General features: G+C 34.8%; 1 protein-coding gene across 4 annotated transcripts in view; it reads left to right on the top strand.

The window, feature by feature from the left end:
• Positions 1–13,660, top strand: part of NAA35 (N-alpha-acetyltransferase 35, NatC auxiliary subunit) — a 66,386-nt gene that overhangs the window by 34,433 nt on the left and 18,293 nt on the right. For all 4 annotated transcript variants that reach the window (XR_006354067.1, XM_043975381.1, XM_043975382.1 and 1 more), the window contains 4 exons: positions 6,066–6,244; positions 7,236–7,295; positions 8,125–8,231; positions 12,642–12,708. Coding sequence is in view for 3 of the 4 variants with exons in the window: in XM_043975381.1 (XP_043831316.1) it covers positions 6,066–6,244; positions 7,236–7,295; positions 8,125–8,231; positions 12,642–12,708 (413 nt within the window). In the remaining variant the exon portion in view is untranslated. The remainder of the gene's footprint in view (positions 1–6,065; positions 6,245–7,235; positions 7,296–8,124; positions 8,232–12,641; positions 12,709–13,660) is intronic.

The following is a 13,660-nucleotide window of genomic DNA, read 5'->3' as shown; positions in this document are numbered from 1 at the left end:
AGAAGAGCCAGATGATTGGTTAGTAAACACTTAGTAAATGCCTACCATGTATCAAGTACTAGGGATAAAACAAAAGGTGAAAAACAGTCCCTGATCTCAAGTAGCTTGCAGTTTAATAGGGTAGACAGCATGCAGGCAGCTATGGAGAGGATAAATTGGAGATAATCAACCAAAATAAGGCATTAGAATTAAGGGATATCAGGAAAAACTTCCTGTAGAAGGTGGAGTTTTAGCTTGGACTTGAAGGAAGCCAGGATAGTAAGGAGGTAGAGATGAAGCGGGACAATTCCAGGCATAGGGGACAGCCAGTGAAAATGCTCAGAGCTGGAGGATGAGATTTCTTTTACAAATAACAGGAAGGTGGCCAGTGTCACTGGATTGTACAATATGTAGAAGAGTATAAGCTTGGAAGAGTAGAAAGTTGGAAGGGGAAGAAAATGGAAGGGGGTCAGGTTATGAAGGGCTTTAAACACCAACTACAGTTTTATTTTTTTAGTCTGGAGGTGATAGGGAACTACTGGAATTTATTGAGTAAGGGGTGTTAAGTGTCAAACAGGGCATTTTATATTTGGTCGTTCTGGGTATTATTGGGTAGAAGGATGACATGGTCAGAAATTGCTTTCTTTGGCAGATATCTGAAGGACATATTGGACAGGGAAGAGACTTAATTCAGGGAGAACATTTGTGAAGCTACCATGAGGTGATGAAAGCCTCAACTGACTGGTAGCTGTGTGAGTAGAGAAGGGACAAATGTGAGATTTTATAGAGGTGAAAAAGACAAGATTTAGCAATTGATTGAGGTGAGGGAAGAATGAAGTGTAAGATGAAGCTGAAGTCACAAATCTGGAAGACTGGAGGATAGTGGAACCCTTAACAGATGTAGGAAAGTTCACAAGAGGGGTGATTTTAAGGGGTGGGGAAGTTAGTTGTTTTGGGCATACTGAGCTTGAGGTGCTTATGGGATATTTGGGGAATGTGTCTAGTAGGCAGTTGGTGTTTCAGAACTGGAGCTCAGGAAAGAGACTGGGGTTGGATATGTAGAACCAGGAGTCATCTACAGAGAGGTAATTAAAGCCATAGGATCTGATGAAGGCTTCAAGTAAGAAAGTGAAGAGAGAAGAAAGGAAGGTCCAGGACAGAACCTTGGAGTACACCTGCACAGTTAGGGATTCCTTGCAAAAGAAAAGGCCAAATATCAGTAGAGGGAATTTTTTTCTATAGATATTAGAAGGTTGATGAAGAAAAATGTAAACATCAGATATGTTAAGATAATGTAAGTATAGGAGATGTAGTTGATAAAGAGTTTGAGAAGATAGTTGACACATTTGAAGACAGTAATTACTTTTGCACTGCTGGCAAGGATGATCTTAATTTCCCTGGTAATGTAAAAAAAAAAAAAACAGAGGGACAAAGAATGCTCATAGGTATGAGGGATCAGACTTAGAAGGTAGTGATGATGATAATTCAGTGATTTGGATGAAGAAGAGATCTCCTTGGTGTTCATATGGTTGAAGAATTTGAGGAGATTAATGAAGCTGAAGGTATATTCATGGATGTGCTGGATGAAGAAAATGAAAGTATTTCCAGAGCTAAATGATGAAGTCAGCATTTTAAAAAAGCAAATGGAAAAAATCAGATGATGTTGACTTTGCTGGATCACTTCAAGGATCAAGACAGAAAAAGAAGCAGTCAGTCCTTCAGTGATTCCAGTTTATTTCTGTCTGGTGAAGTGTTTGGCCAGCTGCTGGATGAAAATGTTGAATACAAGTTTGGTAATGTTGGGATTAATACCGTGGCTGACAAAGATGATGCAAGTTTCAAACGACTTCATTGGGAAGCTGAATGAGATGACTGGCTTCATGACAGAGATATCAAAAATCTTATCAGAAGAAGAAAGAAAAACTTAAGAGGGTTCCAAAAAACATACACAAAAAGAAAAGGCAAAGGGAAAAATGACTTTTTTTTTCAAGAACCAGTTATTTTTAACTTTGAAATTCTAATTTTTGCTCTTAACCATTTTTTTTGTTTACTTTCATTCTGCAGCTTCCAGTCTATTCATTGAATTTGTAATAAACATCAAATAAACATGTATAACCTATATCTGATTGCTTACTGCCTCAGGAAGGGAGGAAAAGAGGGAGAAGGAGGAGGGGATAGAATTGGGAACTCAAAACTTTAAATAAAAATGTTTATTATCGAAGAGAAAAATTTTTAAAACAGACAGCAAATAAGACCATTTAAATTTTTTCATTTCACAGGTGAGAAAACACAGGGCTGGAGTTGCTCTATGACCTGGCCAAGGTCATAGACCTAGTTAGTAGCAGAGTTAGGACTAAAAAACTATGTTATACTCTTACATCATCAATCTTAATGCACCATGCTTCCATTCCAATAGAGAAGCATCCTTGGTGGTGGTTTATCAGACCCAGATACTTTGTTCTCGGCAGCAGTGCCCCTTCTCCCTATTTTTATTTCCTTGCACTTTTTTTTGGTGAGGCAGTTAGGGTTTAAGTGACTTGCCCAGGGTTACACAGCTAGTAAGTGTCAAGTGTCTGAGACCGGATCTGAAACTCAAGTCCTCCTGACTCCAGGGCTGGTGCTCTATTCACTGTGCCACCTAGCTGCCCCATTTCCTTGCACTTTAAATAGGCCCTGGTAATTTCACTACTGGACTATTTGTAACTTTATTCTAACCTTGTTTAGTATTTATTGCATGTCTGTTGTAAATGTGTAGTGTCTGTTCAAGGTAATTTAATGAGGAGAAAAACTATGGAAGACATTCCCTGCATCAAAGATGCTTATAATTTAATATGAATGGGGAGCAAAAGGTTGGGTGGGGTGGGTTTTCAGGTAAATATACATTAAAGGATTTACAGTAAACCCACAGAAAGACATTAGAATAAATCCCCCCCCCCATAAAAAACCAACAACATAGTTCTGACAAAGCTTCTAGCTTTCCTCGCATTATTTTGACTGTCATTGCATAATTAAAAACCCTTCACAGTTGTTAACCAGGGACAGGATATACACTCTTAACTGACTTGAAGATTTTATACCCTCTGAATACAATTTACTTTAAATTTTCTTAAACTCAAGTATCATTCTGCTTCAAATCATTTTTTGAACCAAGTGGGAAAAAAATAATTTCATCCTCATCTGTTTGTTTCCAGTTTGGTGGTAATTTTGCACCAGACTTGTATATGTATGTATATCTTGTATTTGTGCCATTTCCTTTTGTCCTTTGTTTATAACATTAATCCCTAGTTAGGATGTTTTCAACAGATATTTGGACTTTGTGTTTATGTCAACTTGACAGAATTCTTAATTAAGGACTTAGAGAACAGTTTTTTATCTAAGCTGTGTAGTTCGAATGAACTATTTGCCTGGAAAATTGACCAAAAAGATTTAGGTAAGAAATTGGTTAATACTTTGGGATTAAGTGACTATTTACCAAAGAATTGAGAACTAAAAGGATAATTAAACTTTTTTTACTAGAAATATTACAAATAAAAAAACTTTGATCCTTTTGTTATTTCTTTTGCCAGTTATATACACATAATTGTTACTGAGTAATAATGTAGACATCTTTCAGCTGAACTAGGGTGAAACTGTATATATAAGACATGAGATTTTTTTGATTAGCATATAATTTGTTTCTAGATGGGTAAGCAGGACAGAGGATTTTATACTTTTAAGGAATTGGCTTCAAAAGTGGATGTTAAATTGGATTGTTGTGGTATTTAAACATGGAAAAGTCTTATATAAGCAATACATTAATAATATCCATTTCTCATTAATATTTATTTACTTATGGTCATATTTTAGTTTACTTTGACTTGTTATTTATTAGCCTACTGCTTATATTTCAAAGCTGAAAAGTGTGGTATTAAGATGAAAAAAGAATAATTATGGTTAGTCATTTTAGACGTACATTTGATAATACTTTGGAAATGAAAATGCTTATACCCCTTCAGTTCAACAAGCAATTTAAAAGTGTCCATTTTATATATGAAGCAGCTAGGTGGCGCAGTGGATCGAGCACTGTTCCTGGAATCAGGAAGACCTGGGTTCAAATTCAGCCTCAGACACTTACTAGCTATGTAATCCTGGGCATGTCACTTCTTTGCCCCAATTTCCTCATCTGTAAAGTGAGATGGGAAGGAGATGGCAAAGCACTCCAATATTTCTGCCAAGAAAACACCAAAAAGGGGTCACAAAGAGTCATATGTGACTAAAAACAACTGAACAACAACTTTACATTTATGTAAGACACTGTGATAGGCACCAGGGATACAGAGACAAAATCGAAATATTTCCTGCTTTTATTATACAGTCTATGGAGGAGATAAAACATGTACTGATTGGTAAGTATGGGCTACTTTTATAATTTGAGGAAGGAGAGAACACCAATAGCTATGGGGATGAGGAAGGGCTTTAGGTAAAGGGCACCTGAATTAAGCCTTGAAGGAAGCTAGGAAGTCTTAAGAGGCATAGAGATTGGAAATGGAATATCAAGTTTGGAGACCAACTTGTAAATTAATTTGACTAGAAAATAGAATGCGCAAATGGGAATAATATGAAACAATATTGGAAAACAAGGTGGGAACTATGTTGAGGAAGGTTTTAACTGTCAGGCTGAGAAATCTGTATTTTAAAGGTACTAGGGAACCAATGATGGTTTCTAAGCAGGACAGTGGTTGAATCAGACCTCAGTCTAAAGAATATAACTTGGGGCAGCTAGGTGGCACAGTGGATAAAGCACTGGCTTTGGATTCAGGAGTACCTGAGTTCAAATCCAAGTTCAGACAATTGACACACACTAGCTGTGTGACCCTGGGCAAGTCACTTAATCCCAATTGCCTCACCAAAAAAAAAAAAGAAAGAATACAACTTGGCAGCTATGGGAATATATATATATGTATGTATATTAGAAAGTAGAGGCTAATTAGGAGGCATCAAGAATCTCTCCTTTGTCAAGGTAAATGGCAAGGGGGGGGGGGAGACACCCAACTAGAAAATTTACTTTCAGATGTTCTAAAACCTTGTAAAATAAAGGCAGAAAAACTATTGTATTTATCACAGTAAACATAGTCACTAGAAGCAATGCTATGTAGTGGAAAGTGCAGTGGTAGATCTGGAAGTAGAAGACTTGGTTTGAATCCTGTCTCTGTAATAAGCAGAGAAGTCCTTTGAAATTAAAATGCTTGATTATTTAGCTTATTTCAAGAAGAGCTTACCTCATTTCAGGTTTAAGTTTGAGAGTGGGGTTTAGGCGGGTGATTTGTATCTATTTTTTTTCTTTTTCTTTTTTTTTTTTTTTTTGGTAAGGCAGTTGGGGTTAAGTGACTTGCCCAGGGTCACACAGCTAGTAAGTGTCAAGTGTCTGAGGTCGGGTTTGAACTCAGGTCCTCTTGAATCCAGGGCCGGTGCTTTATCCACTGCGCCACCTAGCTGCTCCAATTTGTATCTAATATAAAAAGTAGGGGGCAGCTAGATGGTGCAGTGGTAAAGCACCGGCCCTGGATTCAGGAGGACCTGAGTTCAAATCCGGCCTCACTTAACCCCCATTGCCCTGCAAAAAAAAAACAAAAACAAACAAACAAAAAGTAATACTGCATTTTTATAGAAGGGGTTAGACCAGTTCTTCCTTATTCGTATTCTTAATATAGGTTGTCTTTAGTTAAAATAATGTGAATTCCAGAAACACTAGATAGACCTACAATGAAATTGAAGTACTTGAAATATTATGCAGACTGTAACTCTGCTTAAAGGTAGAATGTATCCTAATATATCTTCTATCATGTATATAATTCACACCTCCAGAGGAGGTTAAATATAGGTCAAATGTACTGAAATTACTAAATCTAGCAGTCTTATTTATTATGCAAGTTCAGGAACAGAAAATTGCAAAATACACAGAAAAAATAATAGACTTGTTTGGGAAACTTTCAAGCTGGCATCTTGCTCTGCTTTACAGAGGTTCACTTAATATATTTAAAATTATTTAATGCAAAGGTTAAAATTAAAAGGAAAGATGAAGAAAAAAATCTTTTTTTTTCTTTTAGATCATCCTATTATGATGGGTTTTGAGCCTCTTGTTAACCAGAGATTGCTTCCTCCTACCTTCCCTCGATATGCAAAAATAATCAAAAGGGAAGAAATGGTCAACTATTTTGCAAAACTAATAGATAGAATAAAAACTGTCTGTGAAGTTGTCAATCTAACAAATTTACACTGTATCCTGGTAAGTAGAGAAATTTCTGGTGTGGAAAAGAACTTCACTTTAGTTAATGTGAGTTTTTTTTATACTGGGACTCTAAGCCTTTAGGGATTGTTGAGTTCTAAAAAGCCATTGGCTTTGCCAAGAAGGAAGTTAGTAGTCACCATAGAGCTATTTCATTACAGATGTGGGAACAGAAGTCAGGTTGAAGAAGACTTGTTATATGAAGTAAAGGTAGCATGCATACATAAACAAGAGGTTCAAGGAATTGGACAAAGAGGGAGGAGAAGGGAAATTGAACAGAAGTGAAAGTAGGCCCAAGCAGATTTTTTTTTTAATTGAAAATTGAGATACCCAAGAATCACTGAAGGAATGAGGGACCTCCTGGTTTGATAATAGTCATTTCTTCCTTAATGTACAGAGTTATCTTTTTTAGCAAGAGAAAAAACTAGAAACTTTATATTTGAGTTCCATCCTCTTTCTTCCATCCAAGGATGATATGCCTAGTTATCCACCCTTACTGAATTATCAACAAAAACCCAAAGTATATTTTTCCAGACCTTATAAACCTGAAGGTTTTTTTTTATTGAAATGTTATACACTTAGAATGCTATTAAACATATAAAGTCTTACTGTAGACAGAAACTTCAGTGATAAGAATTTAATAGAATCATTTCCAGTCCTTTGTTTTTTTCTGAAATAAGCAGGCATTTGTCAGTCATTATTGATATATTAACATTTATACTTTGTACAGATTAAAAATAACTTTTGGAATCTGTTATTGTAGCAAACTTGGCTAATTTTATAAAAGATAAGACTTAAAACTGTCCATTGTGCCTCTAAATAAAATTTGGTAGTTCTTGCAAAATGGACTGATTTGTCATCTTGAGATGTTTTTGTTGTGGTCATGAAAAAATATTATGTACATCTATGTCATTAATTTTTACATGTAAATTACGTGATCTTTTGAATTATTTTTGTTAATATTATAATTTTTCCCTCGGATATGTACTAGGATTTTTTCTGTGAATTTAGCGAGCAGTCACCTTGTGTCCTTTCAAGATCCCTGCTACAAGTAAGTTTGGAATTATATCCCTTTATACTGAATTTTTTTTATTGTTATATACTTTTTAAAAAGCAAAGTAGATGTTTAAAGGAAATTCAATCATCATAAAACTGTAATTTTGTTGGAAGAATTAATGTTTAATGTAAATATCAGTAAATTATTAAGGTGTGCTAAATATTTTTTAAATCCATGCAAAATATTGTTACTTGCTCAAAATTTACTTTCAGCATCCTTAAGAAAATAACTTTGAAGTACTACTTCCTTTTTATTTCCTTAACACTTAATACTTAATAAATATCAATTCAATACTTAAGTACTTAATAAATATTAACATTTGCATGTACAAAGAACAAAAAAAAGCCTTAAAAATAAAATCATGAACACTGTTACATATGCAACACTGCTTTAAATATGGTGTTGCTATTACTAGATTTAATAACTAAATATTATGGAAGAGTTTAAACATATTCAGGTCACCTCACTGCTCAACTTAGGTTGAATGAATTCATAGATCATAGTCTGACTTTTTAGTAAAGTTAATAGTAACTATTTATTCATTTAGTGTTTTTTATTTTGGGTGAGAGCTCAGGAGCCCCATTTTCTAATTCTTCCTCTGGTATATTACGACTCAGATAGGAAATAATTTGTAACGAATCAATGAATCAATAATACAATCTTTTCATGTACTTAGGTATTTTAATCATTGTCCTTTGTTCTCCTGGTAGCTTTTTTTAGATCAGCTTAAATTGTCTTTCATTTCACAATAATGGCAGCTATGTATGATAGCAGTATGTGACAATTGTGGAAATATTTCTAATGAATTAATATTTTCTTTAAGACTACTTTTCTAGTGGATAACAAAAAGGTCTTTGGGACCCATCTCATGCAAGACATGGTGAAAGATGCACTTCGGTCATTTGTCAGTCCTCCGGTGCTTTCCCCTAAGTAAGTATATTAAGAATTTTTAAGTAATATCCCTTATGCTGTGAAGTATTGTTTACTTAAAGCAAATGACTCAACCATTTGATGGTCATCTATCTTTGTTTATCTGTTAGGCAGATACATGTGATATATTCTACAATACAGATGATATTTTCCACATTAGACATGATAAAGTACAGAGAGAAAATATGTTGTTACCTGGGAAAAAGATAAAATTCTTTATGAAATCTTCTTTAATTATTACTAACTCCAGACAATCAAAATGACCACTTGAAGGATTACAAGGGACAACTTTTTGTTTGTTTGTTTGTTTGGAGTTTTTTTTGCAGGGCAATGAGGGTTAAGTGACTTGCCCAGGGTCAGTCACACAGCTAGTAAGTGTCAGGTGTCTGAGGCCAGATTTGAACTCAGGTACTCCTGAATCCAGGGCCCGTGCTTTACCACTGTTCCATTTAGCTGCCCCCAGGGACAAGTTTGAGCAAAGTTATGAAAGACTAGTATAACAGACTTGGAATTGTACTTATTCCTTTTAACTTGATCTCCTTTGTTCCAGCTCTAAGTAATCAAATTTGTACTGAGTTTAAAACAGGAGTAGAGACACCACTATGATACTGAAATGTTTTTGTAAATACAGTGCATATATTATACAACTTATGGTTGGGTTATGTTCTAAAGATTAGTAAATACAGTAGTGTTTTTGGTGTTTTCTTGTATAGAAACATCTCTATAATTGATGGTTTCCTGGATCAGCCTACAAAATTCCAAATAATATTATTAACCTGGTCCCTGGTCCTGGGAGCCTATTACCATAGGAGAGAAGAAGAAAAAGAATGGAGACCCCCCCCCCACACACACACACACTCCCTTTCATTAGTACTTATTCTTTTTTCATACCTTGTTTCTAACATCATAGTTCTCTCTTCAAGTATCCATTGTTTTAGTGCTGCCCTAAATCTTTTACCCCACAGTAGCAACCCATATAGGCTTATTTATGCACCAAAGTGTTTTGTGCTCCAAAATTCTTTCCCTCCAAAATTACTTTCTCCCTTAGTAAGCTAATTTGTAGCTAGGTTGCTAGAGAAAAAAATGATATTAATATATACAAATGTATAAGTGACTGATAGCTTCTTTACCTTCAGTAATGTCATTGAATATAAAAATAAATACTGATTTTAATCTGGAAGGTCTTAGCAAGTTATTTGTAGAATTCCCCTACCTTCCTATCCTCCATGATCAATATTGGTGAATAATTGGTGCATGATTATCTTCATGATGGCATTTTTTATTTAATGTTCATCCCTAGCACCACAAAGTGAGATCAAGTGTCCTGTGAAATTAATTCTTATTGCCTTTGGATCCTTCATGAAACCATCTCAGCCAATTTCTTTATCTGCCTTTGCAAGAAGAAACTGTGAGGGGGCGGCTAGGTGGCACAGTGGATAAAGCACCGGCCCTGGATTCAGGAGTACCTGAGTTCAAATCCGGCCTCAGACACTTGACACTTACTAGCTGTGTGACCCTGGGCAAGTCACTTAACCCCCATTGCCCTGCAAAACAAAACAAAACAAAACAAAAAAAAAAGAAGAAACTGTGAGCTATCCTTCCATTTAGTTGCACCTTGCTATGTTCTGGTTTCATATATAGTAAGAATATATAAATATTGATATGATAGTTGAATTAAAGTAATAAGTCAACTTGTTAGTCATTGGACAAGGATCTTCCATGAAGCATCCTGGCAGTTGGACTGAGGTATATAGAAGCCATCATACTTATAGATAATAAATATTTTCTTCAAGAAGAAAGTCAGAAGGCACTGGACATATTTGAATAATATCACAAAGAATTTAATTTATTCTGCCTTAACAGATATAACTAATTACTAATATTGGAGATATTCCCAAATCAGCCCCTTGCACACAGCTAGACTATCCGATGGTTGGAGCATTTCTTCACCTCTTCTTTAGAGCCCAAATCTGGTCATTGTAATTAAAGAGTGATTGGCCTCATCTCATTGTTCTTTTACACTATTGTAGTCATACATATTGTCTTCCTAGTCTGTGTGCTTCATTCTACATCAACTCATACCTGTCTTCTTATTTTATTGTTAATTTTTCATATTCATTGTTATGGTACTGTAATATTTAATTATATTCATATACCCCAATATGTTCAGGCATTCTCTAGGATGGGTACCCACTTTGTTTCCATTTCTTTGCTACCACAAAAAGTGATACTATGAAATTTTTTTTGTTTTTGTTTTTTGTTTTTTTTTAAATCTTGATTTCTTTATTTTTTTTAATCTTAGTAGTATTTAATTTTTTTCTAGTTAGATGTGAAGAAAGTTCTTAACATTTGTTTTTATAAGATTTTGAGTTCCAAGTTTTTTTCCTTCCCTTCCCCCTCCCCAAGACAGAAATCTGATATAGGTTATATATGTTCAATCACATTAAACATATTTCCACATTATACTGTGAATATTTTTACTTCAAAATATGAAGCCTTTCTTTCTGCGGTGTGATTTTTGGATCAAAGGGTATGAATACTTTAGTCACTTCATACATAATTCCAAATTGTTTAGCAGAACAGGTGAACCAATTGAACATTTCACCAATAGCTGTTTTAGTATAGCAGACAGGATTTTTTCAACTACAAGGTTGATGAAAAGATACATAGAATACAAGATCTGAGTATGCTTATTGATTGCTAGGTTGTTTTTTAAGCATTTGAATTGGCAACACAAAATGCATCCTTCAGAGTTATTTTGTAGGCATATATTAAGGTTACACAGTCATATACTGATATGTCTTGATAGAAACAAGAGATAACTTGGTTCATTGATCTGCTGATTGTAAATAAAGTATTAAACAGATAAGTGTATGCTTGCCAGATCTCTTTGCCAGTTAGAAAGTATGATGTTTGACAGTTACAAAAGATGACCAATGCAGAGTCAGTTTGAATGAGGGTTTCCTTTTAAATGATAAGATCTTCCAACTGTTCCTATTTATGGATGACATGTTGATTGTATTGAGCCCCACACAATTGCAGAATCTCCTGAATGAGTTACAACACTCAAGAGTTTGATGTAACAGTCTATGGAAGAAAAATTAAGTGGATGAAAAATATCTATGATGGAGACTATACATATAGTTGAATGGACAGTCTATAGAGTTTATATCTGTTTATCTTTTTGTATGTCTCAGTACAAATGTACAAGAAAGTCAGTCCTGAAATGAATAAAAATATTGGGCTCAATTACATTTGGATAATTGCTTGGGTACTTCCAAGCTTTGCCCTGATAACAAAAAAAAAATCATCTTTTACAAACACAGTCTGATATTAGGTGGCTTTGGTTCATGGAATAAAAAAAATCTCAAGAATCAGAATTGTGGGTTATTCAAAAGACATTGTTAGGGGGGCAGCTAGGTGGCATAGTGGATAAAGCACTGGCCTTGGATTCAGGAGAACCTGAGTTCAAATCCGGCCTCAGACATTTGACACTTACTAGCTGTGTGACCCTGGGCAAGTCACTTAACCCTCATTGCCCTGCAAAAGTTAAAAAAAAAAAAGACATTGTTAGAGATATATGGAGGGCATAAATAGTCTGCACACATATTACCAATAACAGATTGTGTGCAAGAAGTAAAATAAAAAGAGATCTATGACCAGAAATACAATTGACCCGAGAGAAAAACATAATAGGAATATGTATGTGTATGTGTGTACACACACATACACACACACACACTCTGTGTGTTAAACTAGAATTGGTATAATACTGAGACCCAGAGGAAGGCCCCAAAACCTGTTGGGTGAACTCTTGGGAGAATTTTTTGGAGTACTTGGACATGATAGTCACAGGATAAGAAAGTGTTTATGGATTGTGATCTGAATTGTTGGAGTGAGAGTACCTATATTGATGAGATTAGAGACTCCTTAAAACATAAAGTAAATGGACATCAAATTGATGGAATTTCAAACAGTTTAATTTGATGTGAAAAATTTAGCTTACTAAACAAGACAATATTTTGGATAGCACAACTATCTTGTATAGTTAGCATTAGTTAGTGAAAGTTCATCTCCCCAGGTTAGCTACCCTAAGTGTTCTTCCTCACCCCCCATCTTCTTTTACTCTAAATTTGATCCCCCAAATTCTCTTAAGGTCTCAAAGGACAATTTTTTTTGTCTGGTGCCACATAACAATTTGTAAGGTGGCATTTGTTGGCATTTTACCCCTCCCCACCATTTTCTCTCCTTGTATTATTTTTTTCTTTATTCCTCTACTTCTGTTTTAGGTTTGCCAGAGGCACCCACAGGCATGTGACCCAGTCGGTGGTACTTAGATTTTTAAAAATTGCTGACCCTTGTCCCAGGCCAGATACAGTTTAATTTAATTTCCTGACAATTGTCTTACAGGTGCTGTCTGTATAATAATCACCAGGCTAAGGACTGTATTGACTCCTTTGTTACTCACTGTGTTCGGGTAAGAATTCACTTAGCATAGACAGCAGCAGGTCACTGTGATGTGAGAAAAATACAATGTGGGATATAATCTCTCAATATTAGTATTTTGTGGTGTGTTAGCAAATTTGTTTTGTCATCCAGTTTCATTGGTAATTAGTAGATTTCTGTCATCTCCTACTTGATGAACTTAAGTAGATGCTCTATGACTAAAGTAATTATATTTTCCATCATAAAAATAAGGGCATAAGTATGCTGCTGATCAGTTATATTTCTTTTTCAAAACCCTGTTAATAGCATATTTTTCTTACTTGAAATTAAATAGTCCCCCTAAACCTGAAACTTATAATTGGCATCTTCTATGAACATCTCAATGCCTTTATGGGGATACCTCACTCCAAGGCAGAAAGACCAATTTTAAATTTAGCTTATAATATTCTAAAGCCAAGCTACAATTTAGGAATAACTTGAGAAATAACAGATTATTTCTATTTCAAAAATTTTTACATGTGTATACACTTTATTAATTTTGCCACCACTAATGTGGGATTTCTGTTAAATTTACACCTGCCGATTCCCAGTTATTACTATATTACCTCAAAATAAATAGTTTTACCAAGGAAAGTAATAGTGCAAATAAGGTTGTAAGAAAAAAGGTTGAAATTTAGATACTCAGGTTATTTCCAAAGCATAAACTCTTTGAAAGCCATCTTCAAGTTTTTTTAAGTACTTTCTATTGATCAACAGACACTTTATTTAAGTGCCTCCTATCTAGCATGTGTAGTCTCCTGTGTAAGTGCCTCCTGGTAGATGCTTAAGGAAATAAAAAGTTTAGAAAAGACAGTTGGCCTCCTGGAGCTGGTCATACTTATTGTACTTAATAACTTGTATCTGTTTTTAAAATAAATTCCCATGAAGCATTTTACTAGGTGGCTCTTTGTTCTTGTTCTGGTTACTATACTATATGTAAATAC

Source organism: Dromiciops gliroides, chromosome 1 (genome assembly GCF_019393635.1).
Source record: "Dromiciops gliroides isolate mDroGli1 chromosome 1, mDroGli1.pri, whole genome shotgun sequence".
Classification (NCBI taxonomy): domain Eukaryota; kingdom Metazoa; phylum Chordata; class Mammalia; order Microbiotheria; family Microbiotheriidae; genus Dromiciops; species Dromiciops gliroides.
The sequence above is the reverse complement of the archived record's forward strand: the minus strand, read 5'-3'. Positions and strand labels throughout refer to the sequence as shown.